This window comes from Ochotona curzoniae, unplaced genomic scaffold, assembly GCF_017591425.1.
Source record: "Ochotona curzoniae isolate NIBS_2020 unplaced genomic scaffold, NIBS_Ocur_1.0 contig_2210, whole genome shotgun sequence".
In the NCBI taxonomy this organism is placed as follows: Eukaryota; Metazoa; Chordata; class Mammalia; order Lagomorpha; family Ochotonidae; genus Ochotona; species Ochotona curzoniae.
The window spans coordinates 31,668,382-31,684,423 of record NW_024465369.1 but is presented as its reverse complement, the minus strand read 5'-3'; the positions used below and the strand labels follow the sequence as shown (position 1 = coordinate 31,684,423).

At 46.2% G+C, this 16,042-nt stretch overlaps 1 protein-coding gene across 1 annotated transcript in view; it reads right to left on the bottom strand.

The window, feature by feature from the left end:
- Positions 1-16,042, bottom strand: part of LOC121150654 (myosin-IIIb-like) — a 113,396-nt gene that overhangs the window by 84,892 nt on the left and 12,462 nt on the right. Inside the window, exons 3-4 of the mRNA XM_040971698.1 lie at positions 9,263-9,311; positions 9,077-9,122 (exon numbers count right to left, since the gene is read on the bottom strand). Coding sequence (XP_040827632.1) covers positions 9,077-9,122; positions 9,263-9,311 — 95 coding nt within the window. The remainder of the gene's footprint in view (positions 1-9,076; positions 9,123-9,262; positions 9,312-16,042) is intronic.

Here is a 16,042-nt window from a genome sequence, read left to right as displayed (position 1 = left end):
GCTTTGCCACAGTATCAGCTAGGAAGTGCTACAATTGGGGGCAAATCCTGTCTAGCTAGACTACAGAACCATCTGACTAGTGCAAGATGCAAGATAGGGAGTAGGCCAAGTAGGGAAACTGTGGGTATCTCTCTGGTGGGCTACAACTCCCACTGGTAAGCAGGAGAAACAGGGCTTAGGGCAGGTCTGGATAGACGCAGTGACACCCTCCGGCATGAGTGTGGGCTGGATAGTGGGGTTGGTTGGGATGAATTAAGTTTCAACACCCACTGATGTATACTAGAGCTGAACAGAATGAGGGATAGACTGGGCCAGTCTGCTGCATATACTGGCAAGCACAGGAACCAGGGTTGCGGGGGCACACCTAGTAAGGGATATTGGGGGTTGTTCCGACTAGGTGCAGTTCCTGCTTTTGTACATGAGGGCTGAGTGTATGGTGGGCATGGGTTAGACTGGGACACAGCACCCATTGATCTACATAAGAAATGGGGCTGGATCCTCTCTTGGGTTACCACTCCTATGGGAGGGCACAAAATAACTAGGACAGGGGCTGGGGTGGCTAGACAGAGAGGCACTCAACAACATCCAGAGGGCTGGATAGTTGAGCTGGTTGGATGGAACTAAGCTCCAATACCCTTCAACATTTACAAGAGCCAAATGGGATATGGGGCAGACTGAACTAGTCTGCTACACATACTGGCAAATCAGGGTAGGGGAGGGCGTGGTGGAGGTTATTGGGGGTTGCCCTGACGGGGCTGCAGCTCCCACTGGTTTGTGTGGTGGCCGAGTATGTGATGGGCAGAACTAGGCTGGACTGCAACACCCACTGGTTCCAGTGGAAGTCGGAGCTGAAGTTGGAACCAACCCAGCGACTGCAACCACCAGCTCATCAGGGAGCTGAACTGTGCCAGGTCCTGTACTTGCTAGTACATATAGGAATCTGGTCTGGGAACACCTCAAAGTTTCTTTGAGGACCCCTCAACTGAAATGGCAGTCTCAGAACCTTAACCAAGAAAAGACGGAAGATAAAACAGGTCAATCAACCACCACAGCTATATGTTGGCAGCAAAACAAAGGAAGACTCTATGATGGACTATGTCAATCAGTGGATTCTTCAACAGCCTCATTGTGCCCGGAGTGGCAAGACTGGCAGCGATGCATAACTGGTGATCTACCAGGACCACTTGGGATCTCAGAGCATGCCCTACATCCGGGACCTGGGGTGGGTGGGAGACTGGATGCGGCTTGTCCCTCAATATTCCCTTTAGTCCTTATAACTTTTTACCCTAATCAACAACGTAAAGATTGCCAAAATATAATTTTTAAAAAATGGGGCCGGAGAAAGAACAGACTCAGCAATTGTAACTATAAATGTGTGTGCAGGCTGATGCGGGTGACAGACTGAACCAAACCTATACTGGCAATCAGACACAAAAGTCAGGTCCAGGATCCCTTCAGGCAAGGTCTCTTTGAGGATCCTCCCAACTGAACTGCTGAATTCAGAACTCAAACCATGAAGAGAATCACAGGACTTATGGTCTAATGGTGGAGTGCATGTGCCATAACTGGACCTCCTAAGTTGCTAAGACAGAGCAGTAGACAGCATGCCCAGATGCACATGGGAGATATGGCAGTCCACTGGGGCCTGCACAGGACATCTGGTACCATACAGCAGAAGAAGGACAACAGAATAAATTGCTCTACCCCAGCTAAGCATTGACAGCAAATGTCTGTGTGACTGGAGACTCTAAGGTGGACTACGTCAGTCAATGGATCTTGGAAGGATTTTCTCATTCTTGCATTAATGAGATCAACAGCATTTCAGAACTATCAAAACCACTGGAGTGGAACCCTTGAACACGCCCCACATCAGGAACCCTGGGGTGGCATCAGGTGGCTGTTCCCCATCCCTGGGTAATGGGTAATGGGGGGTGGTAGGGAGGCTGGGTACAGCTTCTCTCAGAATTTCCCCTTTTTCCCCAGATACAGGCTAAAGGGGCAAGATTTGAAAATAATGGTCTCATCTTGGTCAGCTATGTAAACATCATCAAAAATAAAATATAAAATTACAAATAAAACTGTCTCAGATGTGGGCAACGGCCTAGGTTGCGTTGTACCTAGGCAAGTGTTACACTCTGGGAAAAAAGCAGCTAATAGCTGGTGGGCCTTCATGGCCTGGTTAATGCCAAATCTGTGTTAACTATATCAGTGTGCGAGTACCGCTGCTTTGCCTATTTAATTTTTTCTGAAGATTTATGGGAGGGTGTCAAATATATAAACTTCAAGGACAGAGGAGCCCAGGTGACATAGCCTGGGGCCTTGTGCCTGCCTGCCTGGTGGTGCTGTGCTGATATCAGATGGCCATTCCCCATCCCTGGGTCCTGGGGTGGTTGGAAGGCAGGGAATGGCTTCTCCCCTTATCTCCTCCCTTCCCCCAGATACAGGATGAAGAAAAAGAAAAATTTGGAAACAACAGTCTCACCCAGTTTCCCCTGACCCTTGATCCTTTGCACCCAGATCAACTATGTAATCATCAAAAATTAAAATTTAAAAATTGTAAAAAATAAAAAATAAAAAACACTGCTGTGTGCCAGTTCCAGCTTCTGCACTGCTTTCCTCCTTTCTCACTTGGGGGTTGAGAGCCTTCCTGTGCTGAGTGCGGACATGGGGTAGTGGGGTCTCCACTTCCTGAGGAAGCCACCTGGTCATGTCATCCAGGTTTTGTGCAGTGTGCAGGGCTTGGTTCTAATGAGGGAACTGATTACAGTCATTTCTCCTCCTCCCCCTACCACACAATTTGTTTTCTCTGATGACTTTCTTTTTCTAAGTGAACCATATCAACTGACTTAATTGATACAAATCCATCTGCCTATCAAGTAACCTTAGGCTGTAAAAACACAGAAAATTAATTATTAAAGCACTGGTAGGCTTTTGAAAGCAAGTTAGCAAAAATAATGATAAAAAACACAGGCATCAAATTTATCAATTAAGCATAAAATGACATTAAGAAGTAAGTTCTTCCTAGCAGCTAGTCAAGGTAGCTGCACAGACTACCATGGCAACATAACTCACAGCAGAACAGCAGACTAGCCAATAAGAAACGGCTCTCATCAAAGCAAGCCCATTCCTGTGTAGGAAGCAGGACTTATAAACAGATTTTATTAATTTGAAAGTTACATAGAGAGAAAAACGTCCTTTATCCACTTTTATCCACTTCTATCAACTCCACAGTGGCCACAGTGAGTAGGGCTGAGTCAGTCCTAAGCCAGGAGCCAGAAGCCTAAGCACTTGGGCCATGCTCCATTCCTTTTCCAAGTGAATTAGCAGGGAGCTGCATTGGAAATGGAAGCTGGGTCTCAAATTGGCATCCATCTGGGACATCAGCATCACAGGTGGTGGCTTTCCTGCCACAGCACAATGCCAGCCCCCAGAAAGAGTGTTTCACATCCTTGTGCTTCTCTTAAGCCATTTTAGCAAATATATATGTAAATGGGGGAAAATGGGGGACATGAAGGAGATGGGAAGGACTTATAGTCCACAGGGGGCTCCTGGCAGCCACAAATGTTTCTGAAGGACAGGCAGGGCTCAAGTCCTCCACTATACTCTGAGGTTCTAGCTGTTCACCTGCTCCCCCGAGAGCAGAGGAGAGGACCCAGCAGGTACTCCAGGACAGGTTCATGATGCACAGGGCCACCAGTCTACGCCAGGCCTCACCTCTGCTCGAGAGGTCATCTACATGCAATGGTACCTCTTGTACAGGTGACAACACGACCCTACACACCTCAGCACACAGATGTTCAGCCCCCCATAAACAATGGGAGGAATGGAATGCATGGAGTTGAGGCCCAGTATTTAATGTCCTGGATAAACTCCCTTTTTGGAATTTCTGTCCCTTTTCCTAATATTTGGACACTTGAAGATTATTAGGAAGAAAGCAGGAGGCAGAGAAGTGGTCTCTCTTAAAAAAAAAATCTAGGAGTTTTTAAAAGATCCAAATAGGGCCCGGCGCAGTGGCGCAAGTGGTTAAGGTCCTCGCCTTGCACGCCCGGGATCCCATATGGGAGCCGGTTCTAATCCCGGCAGCCCCGCTTCCCATCCGGCTCCCTGCCTGTGGCCCAGGAGAGCAGTCGAGGACGGCCCAAAGCTTTGGGACCCTACACCCGCGTGGGAGACCCAGAAGAGGCTCCTGGATTTGGACCAGCATAGCATCAGCCGTTGTGCTCACTTGGGGAGTGAATCATCGGACGGAGGATCTTCCTGTCTCTCCTCCTCTCTGTATATCTGATTTTCCAATAAAAATAAATAAATCTTTAAAAAAAAAAAAGACCCAAATAAAGATTCACTATCAAGTTTTTCTGGGACAAGTGCTAAAGGAAAATGTTCACCTGCGAGGCCAGCATCCCAATACAGATGTTGGTTCAAGTCCTAGCTGCTCGAATTCCTAAACAGCTAGGAAAGCGGTGGAAGATGGTGCAGGTGCTGGAACCCTTGTACCCAAATGGGAGACCTGGATGAAGCTCTGGGTTCCCTGGCTTCAGACTGGCCCAGCCTGGCCATTATTGCCCCTTGGGGAGTAAATCACCAAACAGAAGATCTATCAATCTCAATTCTCTTTCTCTTGCTTTCACTTTTTGTTACTCTAATTTCCAAATAGATAAATAAATAAATCTTTTTTTTAATTTAAAAAAAAATAGATTGTTTTCTTCCTGGCAACTAAAGTGGCTATTCAATCAGTTGAAATCACACCCTGAGTCCTCAAATAATCACCATCAACACAAACTCTGTTAGCTCATACTGAATGTTTCTCTTTTATTCGTAAAAAATTGACTCAGCCAAAAAACAAAATCTAAAAGTGGGCCCAGCACCATAGCCTAGTGCCTAAACTCCTTGCCATGCTCACACTGGGATTCCATATAGGCTCCACTTCCCATCCAGCTCTCTGTTTGTGGCCTGGGAAAGCACTAAAGGATGGTCCAAAGCCTTGGAACCCTGTACCCATGCGGGAGACCTGGAAGAAGCTCCTGGCTCCTGGGTGCAGATGGACTCAGTTCACCTCCGGCCCATTGCGGACATTTGCAGAGTGAACCAGCAGATGGAAGAATTTTTCTCTGTCTCTCCTTCTCTCTGTAAATCTTTCCATGGGCCTGGCACAGTAGCCTAGCAGCTTAAGTAACTGCCTCACGTGCGCTGGGATCCTGTGTGGGCACCAGTTCTGATCCCAGTGGCCCTGCTTCCCATCCAGCTCTATGCTTGTGGCCTGGGAAAGCAACTGGGGACGTCCCCAGAGCCTTAAGATGCTGTACCCATGTGAAAGACCCAGAAGAGTCTCTGGACTCCTGGCTTCAGATCAGTGCAGCTCCAGCCATTGTGGTCACTTGGGGAGTAAATCAGCAGACAGATCTTTCTCTGTCTCTCCTCCTCTCTGTATATTTGACTTTCCAATAAAAAATAAATCTTTTTTAAAAATCTGACTTTCCAATAAAAATAAATAAATATTTTTTAAAAAAAAATTTCTAAAAGTACCATGGTACTAAATAAAGTCTCAAGGAGATTTGAAGGCTACACAAGGGATTTGAGGCAGAATATGGGTAAGTTCAGCCCAAAAGCCACAGAGTATCTGCTTTAAACATTGCATTTCTGGAGAGATTCCTTTGGTGGAACCCTAAACTCACCCTTCAGAGCTGGTGTTATGTGCCATATGCAGTGACTTAGAGGTTCCCTAATCCACCACTTTCCTAGCTTTGGTCCGGAAATTTATAGGCAAGTGTTTCCAGGAAAACTAGCAGCAAATAGGCCAATTCACAGCTTAGCTGAACATGCAGATTATGCAGGTTGGGGAGATCTCAGGTTTCACTCCTGCCTCCAAAAAAACGTCTGGGCAACACCAGCATGAGCTGATCATCCACCTGCAGTGCTTGGGGCCTTGGTTCAGGCTGCTCCATTTCCCATTCAGCTCCCTGAGAAAGCAGCAGAGGATAGCTCAGATGCCTGGGCCCCTGTACTCACAGGAAGACTCAAAGGAAGCTCCTGATTCCTAGTTTGGTTCAACTCAGCCCTGGTTGTTGGGATCATTTGAGCAGGGAGTTGAGAGGTGGTGAACAAGTGAATGCAAGATCTCTGTATCCAGGCCTGACGCAGTGGCATAACAGCTAAAGTCCTCGCCTTGAACATGCAGCGATCCCATATGGATGCCAGTTCTAATCCAGGTGGCTCCACTTCCCACTCAACTCCCTGCTTGTGGCCTGGGAAAGCAGTCAAGGGCGACCCAAAGCCTTGGGACCCTGCACCCATGTGGGAGACCCAGAAGAAGCTCCTGGCTCCTGGCTTTGGATCAGCTCAGCTCTGGCCATTGCAATACTTGGGGAGTGAATCAATGGATGGAAGATCTTCCTCTCTGTCTCTCCTCCTGTCTGTATATCTGGCTTTCCAATAAAATAAATATTTTTAAAATTTTATAAATAAAAATAAATAAATATTTTTTAAAATGGTATGGGCACCAGAGCAATGTACCTGTAAAGCAGCAGCCTTGTCAAACACCCAGAACATCTCCTGTGCCCCATGAATGTCATTATAGACACTTTAAGTGAGCGACCAAACGCCAGTACTTGGGACACCTGCAGAGAACTGTCCTGATTAATGATCATCTGCCAAACTGATTTTCCTGTAGAGACAGCCACTTCTGTATTCTTGCTTGTAACACACTCTCTCTGATAAATGTAATACCAGAGACTAGGACGAGAGTTTTATCTGATGCCTAAGCCTATCCATTCAGAGCCCCTCAGTTTTAAGCCATGGTCTGTTTCACTTCACTCTACACCTCTGACTGCAGTCACCTGGAAACTGAACAACTGACCACCTGAAAATTATGCTGGCCTGTGAATAGTAGAAAGCATTACTTTCTTCTGCTTTAGGCTTTTTTTTTTTTTTTTTAAGAATTACAGCTTTAGCAGCCTACAGGGAAAATATGACTAACTCTCATGAATTCTTAACACTACCTTTTTTTTTTACTGTAATTTCTTTATTTGCAGCTTGATACCTGATGAACCCATCACATCACATCGCGTCCTATATGCTGACATTATTACAGGACTTATTTGTCCACAAGACAAACAGAATGCCTAGTCACAGTCTGCAAACTATTCTGGTAAAACCCAAGGCCAGCACTGCGGAATGACTGACTGAGGACATTCAAACGTAACTGAAGGGTTGGCATCGATGTGTACTATATTAAGCTGCTATCTACAGCATCAGTATCCTCTATGGGCACTGCTTCAAGTCCTGGCTCCACTTCTGATCAAAGCTCCCTGCAAATGTCCCTGCCTGGGAAGGCAGTGGAAGTTGGCCCAAATGCCCGCACCAATGTGGGAGACCTGCAAGAAGCTCCTGGAATAGGCCTAGCTCCGTTACTGACCATTATGGTGATCTGTGGACTGAATCAGTGAACAAGTGATCTCTTTCTCTATAATTCTGCCTTTCAAATAAGCCTTTTTTTTTAAATGTACTTGAGCAAATGCTTGTTGATTAAAAATGCAAGCAAGCCAAAATCCAGGGCAAAGATACCTAAAGGCAGAGTCCAGAAGTGAAGTGGCCAATAACAAAGGTCACTTCTCACACTGTGTGCTGAGACTTTATGGTTAAATAAATGATGACACATCTTCCAAAGTCTGTGATGATGGGCCAGGGACCCCTGCTTCCACTGCCCCCTCTCTGGCCAAAAAACACTCTGTACGTCTATACTCAAAGACTGGCCCACAGCAGAGCCTGCTTCCCAAAGCAGATGGTCACTGCCCCTCCAGAAGACAAAGAAGCTCTCAGTGACACCATGCCTGGCATCATCTGGGAATGAGGGTCCTCCAACCCTGAACGGCACCTGCTGATGCAAACAGCACCAATGAGGCAAGGCACTGGCCAACTAACAGCTGTCAGAGTCCACTGCACCCTGGGTTTCACTGACTTGGGAGGAGGAAAGTTCATTCCAACCACAACTTTCCTCTCAAGCAACACCAATATGGGGCCTGTGGCGCTTTGGACACAGCCTTAATTGCCACCTGCGGGTCTGCTCTATAGTCCTTTAAAACCACAGTGTAATTCTCTACAAATGCAAGTGGGGTGAGCCTGAAGCATCACCAGGGACAATGAGCCATTTACTTTGAATGCTTCCTGATTACCCATTTCTCCATCTCTCCTCTCTCCTGACCTAAGCCAGCCAGCCACTCAGCGAAGGTGCTCTCTGCAGGCATTATGGCCAAAAGCAAGTGAGATGGAAATCAATCACTGAGCAGTGACCAGAGCAAGGAGAGGGAGAGCTTCGTGCCTTTCTGTTCCCTCCACCATCCTGACCTTGTCATCTCATCATCACCTTCCACAACCTGCACATGCCCATCTGTAGCTACTCCTCTGCCCAGCAGGTCAGACAACCACAGCAGGTGGTCGGAAGGAAAGAGGAGATCCTACCAATCAGGGCAGAAAAGTGAACAAAAACCCTCTTCCTTCCATCTCCTACCCAGTGCTGGGAAGACCTCACGAGCGTAAGGTGTTTGCCTACGGGGTTAGGGTTAGAGGCAGTAAGCATCCAGGTAGGGCTCCATCTGCAGGGGGACCCCCATCCTACACTAGGATGCCCTGGGCCACCCCAGGCTGGGCAGGGACCTGTGGGAATCTCATATTCCCATTGGGGGAAGCAGCCAGCTCCGTTTATAGAAAATAACGTGACGTGAAAACCAAGATCTAAAATGTTTGTTATTCACACAAAGTTGCACTAAAATTCCCAGCTGTTGCTTCACATGGGTTTTTGCATTTTCTGAGGAAAACATGTTACAGAAGGGTGTGAATGTCTTTCAGTCATAATTGAAGTCAGATCTATCAAAAACTCACTAATATTAACCCTTGAGCTGCTGTAGCTTATTCAATCAGGATCACATGACTAGCAAGTGTCACTAGATTAGATTTTTAAAAGGGAAATTATTTAGGATAAAAGCAGTGTACCCTAGAAAGCCCACCACTTCCCAAGGGGTCAGGTCTGCAGTCCTAGTCCCCCACAGCAGAAGAACTTGGCCTGGAGAATCTGTTCTCTTACCGTGTTTTGCGTCCTTTGGTGCATTCGCGGCACTCCTCTGATGGTGCTGCAATGAACAAGCAAAAAAAAGCAGAATCGAGACAGCCACCTGATACCCAAAGCCAGAGGCCTGCACCAAGCCCCCAGGGGTGAGGTTCAGCATTAGCTTTCACTTATTCAGCCCCTGGCTGAAGCAAGAAGGCTTACCTGCCATTGTCTGACCCAAAGATGAGGCTCTACCCAGCAAGACCTGCTCCTAAGAAAAAGAAGATGAATAATTAATAAGTCATCAGAACTTGGAGCTGACAGTGTGTGTCACCTGGGTAAGACAGAAACACTGCTCACTTCTACTCTGGAGAAAAAAGCCCAAACAATGGAGGATCATGTGCGCATGGTGGGGACCAGGTCTCTGCTTCAAACAGTACTGTTGTTTTTAAGATTTAGTCATTTTTGGGCCCGGTGGCGTGGCCTAGCAGCTAAAGTCCTCACTCTGAATTCACCAGGATCCCATATGGGTGCCGGTTCTAATCCCGGCAGCCCCGCTTCCCATTCAATTCCCTGCTTGTGGCCTGGGAAAGCAGTCAAGGACGGCCCAAAGCCTTGGGATGCTGTACCCCCGTGGGAGACTTGGAAGAAGGTTCCGGGCTTCTGGCTTCAGATCGGCGCAGCACCAGCCATTGCAGTCACTTGGGGAGTGAATCATCAGACGTAAGATCTTCCTCTCTGTCTCTCCTCCTCTCTGTATATCTGACTTTACAATAAAAATAAATAAATCTTTAAAAAAACACAGATTTAGTCATTTATTTGAAAGTCAGAGTGACAGAATAATAAGCAGAGACAGAAAGATCTTCCATCTGCTAGTTCACTCCCCAAATGGCCTCCATGGCTAGGGCTGCGCCAAACTGAAGCCAGGAGTCTGGAACTACATTTGGGTCTCCCATATGGCTGACAGAAGACAATGGGCCATCTTCTACTGCCTTCCCAGGGGTATTAGCAGGGATCTGGATCAGAAGCAGAGTGACCAGGACTGGAGTCAGCACTTTGGTCTGGGATGCCAAGGTTGCAAGCAGCGTAAATGGCACCAGTCCCCTAAGCACTAGTTTGAGATTAAGTAAAAGCTAGCCTTGGCCACTAAAACATCCCAAGGAGACACTTGCTATTAGAGGGAAAGCACTCTCTGGAAATTGCTTACCTGGTTTCCAGGTCTGGCTGAGCAAGAAAGTCAGTTCTGATCATATATACATATAAATATGTATATATGTGTATATATATATGTATGTATATATGTATATTCCATTTGTTGGTTCACTTCCCCAGTGACCACAGGACCAGGCCAAAGCCAGGAACTCCACCTGATTTCCCACAGGGCAGACGGAGCCAAGTACCTGGGCCATCCTGGCTGCCTCCCTGGGCGTGCATTAACTCGAGGCTGTAGTAGAAGCAGAGCAGCTGGGACTCAAGTACTCCGACTGGGACTCCAGGTTCAGGTACTCGGACAACCAGGAGCAGCAGCTTAGTCACTGTACCCACTGCTCACCCCAGAAGTTTTCTCTTTATTTTTAAAATGGTTTCTTTTCATAAGCATGGTCGCCCATCAGCAGTGTTCATGAAACTTTTTATCCTCTTGTTCTTTCCTCCACAAATACGCCTCCCCGTGCTGAGGCACTGGAACCAAAAAGACACCGTCACCATACCGTGGCATTCAACACCAGTCTGAGTGGGCGACCGTCACGCTGCTGCCTCCAGCCCAGGCCTCCGTCTCACCTCAAGCTCAGTGTCGCACCGTGCCTCCCCCACATGTAAACCTAACTTGGCGAAAGCCACGGTCTCGCGCGTCCCCGTCCACAGTCCCTCCTTGCTTCGTGTTGCCCAGAGCCTTCTTGGAACCCTCATGCTTTCTGGGCTGAGCAGGCTCTGTCTAGGGGCTAGTCACTGCTTGGTTCCCCTCACAGAAATGAACACCAGTCGCTGCTCACCAGGTCTCGGGGCCTGAAAGGCACAGGTGAGTCTCTGACGGGGCGGAGAGGAGACCGGCTCCACCCTGAGGCCTGGACGGGCGGAGAATGCCTGGGGTCACCAGAACCCACAGGCTTCCGAGGGACCCCACAGGCTTCCGAGGGACCCCACAGGCTTCCGAGGGACCCCACAGGCTTCCGAGGGACCCCACAAGCTAAGGAGCGTCCTACAGCCAGGAAGGTCGGCTCCCGATAAGCGCCCAGTGTGGGTGCTTCCAGGAGCTTCGAGAAAAGCGGGAAGCGGCACCCGGCCACGGCGCTGACAGGAAGCGGAAGCAGCGCCAGGCCGCCTGGGCTCCGCCCTCCCCGCCTGCACCTCTCTCCGGCGCGTGCTCTGAGTGGCTCCGAGGCAGGAACCCGGGCTAAGGGGCTGCTCCACGCTGGTTCATTCTGCGGGCAGTTTCTCTCATGCCAGCAAATCCTCTCCGTTCTGCCTTCCAAGCAGTCCGGGATATTCATGCTCCCCGTCATAACCCTGGCACCATTGTGCTCTCCAGACCCTCAGCTGAAGTATCTATTAGACTGCTCAGGGTCGCCTTTACTTTCCTCCAAGAACTGATCCTCCACCCAGAAGCTCCTGCGATTTTTTTTTAGCACACCAGGGTGGCAGTGACATGCCACTTCTCCGCTGAAACTGCAGAAGTTACTCGCTCAGTTCCGGACGCCACAGGCCTGACACCAGGGCATTGACTGGCGCTGCTCCTGGAGGGAGCATCCCGGTGTTGGCCCTTCTCTCGGCTTCTTGTGGCTGCTGGCTGTGCTTGGAGGCTCTTGGTCTGGTGCCTGCATGACTCCAGGGCTGGCCTTCTCTGCACCTGCGTCCACTCCATTTTTTCATGGGAACATTTGTGGAATTTAGGCTCACATTAAATCCAGCGTGATCTCAGCTTGAGATCCTTGATGACATTTGAGGAAACCCTACTTGCAAATGAAGTCACGTTCACCGGCCTGGGAGATTAAGACTCAGACGGATGTGCTTTTCAGGAGGCCACTCTCCAGCCCAGGACACAAACCAGGTCAGGTCACCCCTTCAAAGCTTCCCACCTCGGTACAGTACCACGCTTCTGCATAATCTGCCCACCTCTCTGACTGTCTCACCTGCTGCTCTCACATTTCTCACACCCTTAGAAGCTCTTCTGCCCTCTGCCTTTCATGCACCTGCCAGCCTCAGGCCACTACACTCTGCCTCTGCATGTTCCAGTCTCCCCTTGCTCCTTCTTGGAGATCCTCCAAATCTTTTCTCAGGAGTCACTTTCTCCTGAGCCTTCCTTTGACCAAACTCCTTGGATCATTTCCCATTATTTTTCATCACAGCACTCAACTGTGTCAGATAGTATCTTGGATTGCTTTTTTTATTAGTGTATTTTCTATCTTCTACCATTAACACCTAAGCTCTGGGAGACAAGGGTTTCTTCCCATCTCATTCACTGCAACAGCTGAAGAGTGATCTCTGGTACCTTCAGGCCTTCAGGAACTGTACTTAAAATGCAATTGGAATTGCACGACATAGAAATTACTAACATTCTCATGTTGACAGCGCACAATCCTAGAGCCACACTCAAAACAGTAAATGCATCTGTAAATAAAATAAAAACGTGATTTTATAACATCCCAGAAAAAAATCATCTTATCCTGATGGCATCTGATGATACCAAAGCAAAATGGCTAGCAGCCACCAGAGGAGTAAATTTGTTTGAAACTTTGCTGAAATCCAACAAAATGCACAATTTGCAATACCAATAAGGGAAAGCCTGAATTATTTTTATTGTCTCTGTAAAAAATAATGTTATAAAGCTTGTATAGAGAAAGGTACTCTGTAAATATTTTTAGGAAGAAAGAAGTCCTGTAGAGAAGAATCAAAAAGTCTAATATCATGTAATTGTCTAGAGAAGCTTACTTTTAGAAAGCCAAAAGTCAGCTTTTTTAAATGACTTATGTTGATCTCTTTGCTTAGCTTTAGGTGACACATGATGTAGCACATATTTGTGGAGTGTATAATTTGGTAAGCTTTGGGCTGTCCTGGACTGCTTTCCCAGGCCACAGACAGGGAGCTGGAAGGGAAGCGGGGCTGCTGGGATTAGAACCGGCGCCCATATGGGATCCCGGGGCGTGCAAGGCGAGGACCTTCAACCACTTGCGCCACCGCGCCGGGCCCAAGCTTTGACTTTTTTATATGTTCTTGAAATCCTCACACCCAAGGGCATGGGTCACATGGTTATAAGACGGGAATATCCATTTCCTCAGGTCCCTTCCTTGGGACCCTTTAGGATCGTTTGAAGTCTTCCCTTTCTCTCTCTTTGAGAGGATTGTAGGTTCATTCTGATCTGGTTTAGAATAATGTTTAATCTCCCTCCTGGTTTCTTCTTTGACCTATTTAGAAGTTTGTTCTGTTTCCAAATTTGAAAGGCTTCCGAAAGTCATTCTTTTGTTAATTTCTTAGATAAATCCACTGTGGTCAGAGAACATACTTTATGTGACTTGAATCCTCTTAAATATATTGAGACTGTTTGATGTTACAGAATACAGCCCATCTTGAGGGGTGAACTTTGCAGACAATATATAAGTCTGTCTTTTGGAGGGAGTGAGTGCTTGTTAAACATCCATCAGGTCTAGCTAGTTGATAGGTTGACCTTGTCTTTCTATGCTCTTGTTTTCTCTGCCTACTCTATTGTTGGGTTATGGGTTTAAAATCACCAACTGTATTTAGATATTTGCCTACTTCTCCTTGCAGCTATATTTGTTTTCACTTCATATACTTTAAAGCTCCATCATTAGATATATAAATGTTTAGAATTTCTATGTCTTTTTAATGAATTGACTTTATCTTTAGGAGATAAATCTTCATCCCTGGTAATTCTCTTTACTCTGAAAATGACTTTATCTGACATTGTAGGCACTATAATTCTACTTTAATTGGTATAAACATGATAAACTTTCCCTATCCTTTTATATTTATTTGTGTCTTTATGATTAACAGTGTGTTTCTTGTAAACAATGTATAATTAGTTCTTATTTCTTTATTCAATTTCAAAATTTCTGCCTTTTAATTAGGTTATTTAGACCATTATATTTAATGTGATTACTAATGAAGTCAAGTTTAAGTCTTGCCATTTGTTTTTTTTTTTGTTCCATCTGTTCTTTGCTTCTTTTAAACTATTTGCATTAAGTACTTTATAATTTTTGCTTTATTTGTTTTGCTTATTTATTAACTTATTTACTTTTTTAAGGCTTTTAAAGGTTTTTTATTCTTATGTTTTAAAGGTTTTCATATGTGAAAGGCATAGTGACACAGAGAGAGGCAAAAGAGAGAGATGCAGAAAGATTTTATACTTCTTCTTTCACTCTACAAATGGCTGCAAAAGCCAGGACTGGCCCAGACTGAAGCCAGGAGCCAAGAACTCCATCTGGGTCTCCCACATAGGTAGCAGGGCCCTAAACACTTGAGTCATATTCTGCTGATTTCCCAGGGGCATTGAGAAGGAGTTTGATCAGAAGCAGAGTAGCTAAGACTCAAACTGGCACTCTGATGGGATGACAGCATTGCAAGTGGCAATTTAATGTGCTGTACCACAATGCCAGCCCCAATACTTGGTTTGTATTTGTAATTTTGTATTTTTTCCCCTTGAACAGGGCCCACTATCTCTAATCCTGGCTCAGTCTGTGGAGCTGCAGAACCTAGTCTGCATTATACCTCCACCCCTTACTAGCATCATTTCTTGGTCTGTACAACCAGGGTGATGAAAGGATCCATCCAATGCATGATGAATACTTAATGGTAAATGTGTATAACACAGAAACCACCCAATGAATCAGGGATTATTCTTATTTGAGCAACATAAATTTATTAGTGGCATTATGCATAACCAGTCACTCACAGTGTATGAAGTTTTAGGATGGAACCCCATGGAAGATCTCCACCTATGGGACAAAAGCAGATAAAAAAAAGTAGGAGGAAATAGAGAGATGAGCAAAGGGAAATGAAAGACTATGGTATCCTAGGAAGCTGTGCCTATTTTGATAGGCAAATTTCCATAGAAAGCTGAGGTTAATAGTTTCTGTGCCACTAATGATCACATTAAGGAGTTGAAAATGACCCCTGAGTTTGTCAGTATAGCAGTGATAACAGACATTGTAAGATGGGTATATAAACAGGCTTCACATATGTAACATATATGTCAACAATGTCTTAGATAAACTGTTAATGTCTTAGCATACTCTCTCCATTTTCCTAGGCTCAATATCACTCTGAAGGCATGACATTAGGAATCCTTCTGTCAAGCAAGCACATAGAAACACTACCAGACATAGCCACACCCATACACTTACACACATCCACAGCCACACATCACAAACTATCTTAAAGCTATCATTTTTTCTCCCTGCCTAAGAAAACTCTTATTCTCCTACCTGACACCCTCTTCCTCCTATTAAAATAACATAGACTTGAACCAATAATCAGCACTCTGTGAATTCAAAGGTCAAGGCCAGTCCTGGGTCGCCCACACATGTCCCATCAGGACTAAGAGGGGATGCTTAGACCCCTCTGGCTTCTACAGTGAGAGGCAGAGCTGTGCTTTCCCTCACCAGGATTTCTTCCAAGAAACACAAGAGATTGGATTGTGCTCAACCAGAAACCAGTGGTCAGCATGTCCTACATCCAGCCAACCCTAGGGTCTTGCTATGACCCAAAAAACCAAAAGCACAGTGGGCCTAGCAGCCCTGAAATTTGGAACAAATGCCTAGAATTATACTTTCAAATTTCTCTCTCTCTCTCTCTCTCTCTCTCTTTGAGAGCATCAAATCTGTTTGGTCACTTGTATGTAAGCCTATATAGAATCCCAATTAAAAACTGGTCCCTGTATTTCTGATTCATCACTGTATGACTCACATTGGGGTTGTTTGCAAAGATCTGTGTGAAGCTCCAAATTACACCTTTCAAGATGGGAAGTATAATTTGTACCAAGAATTGACT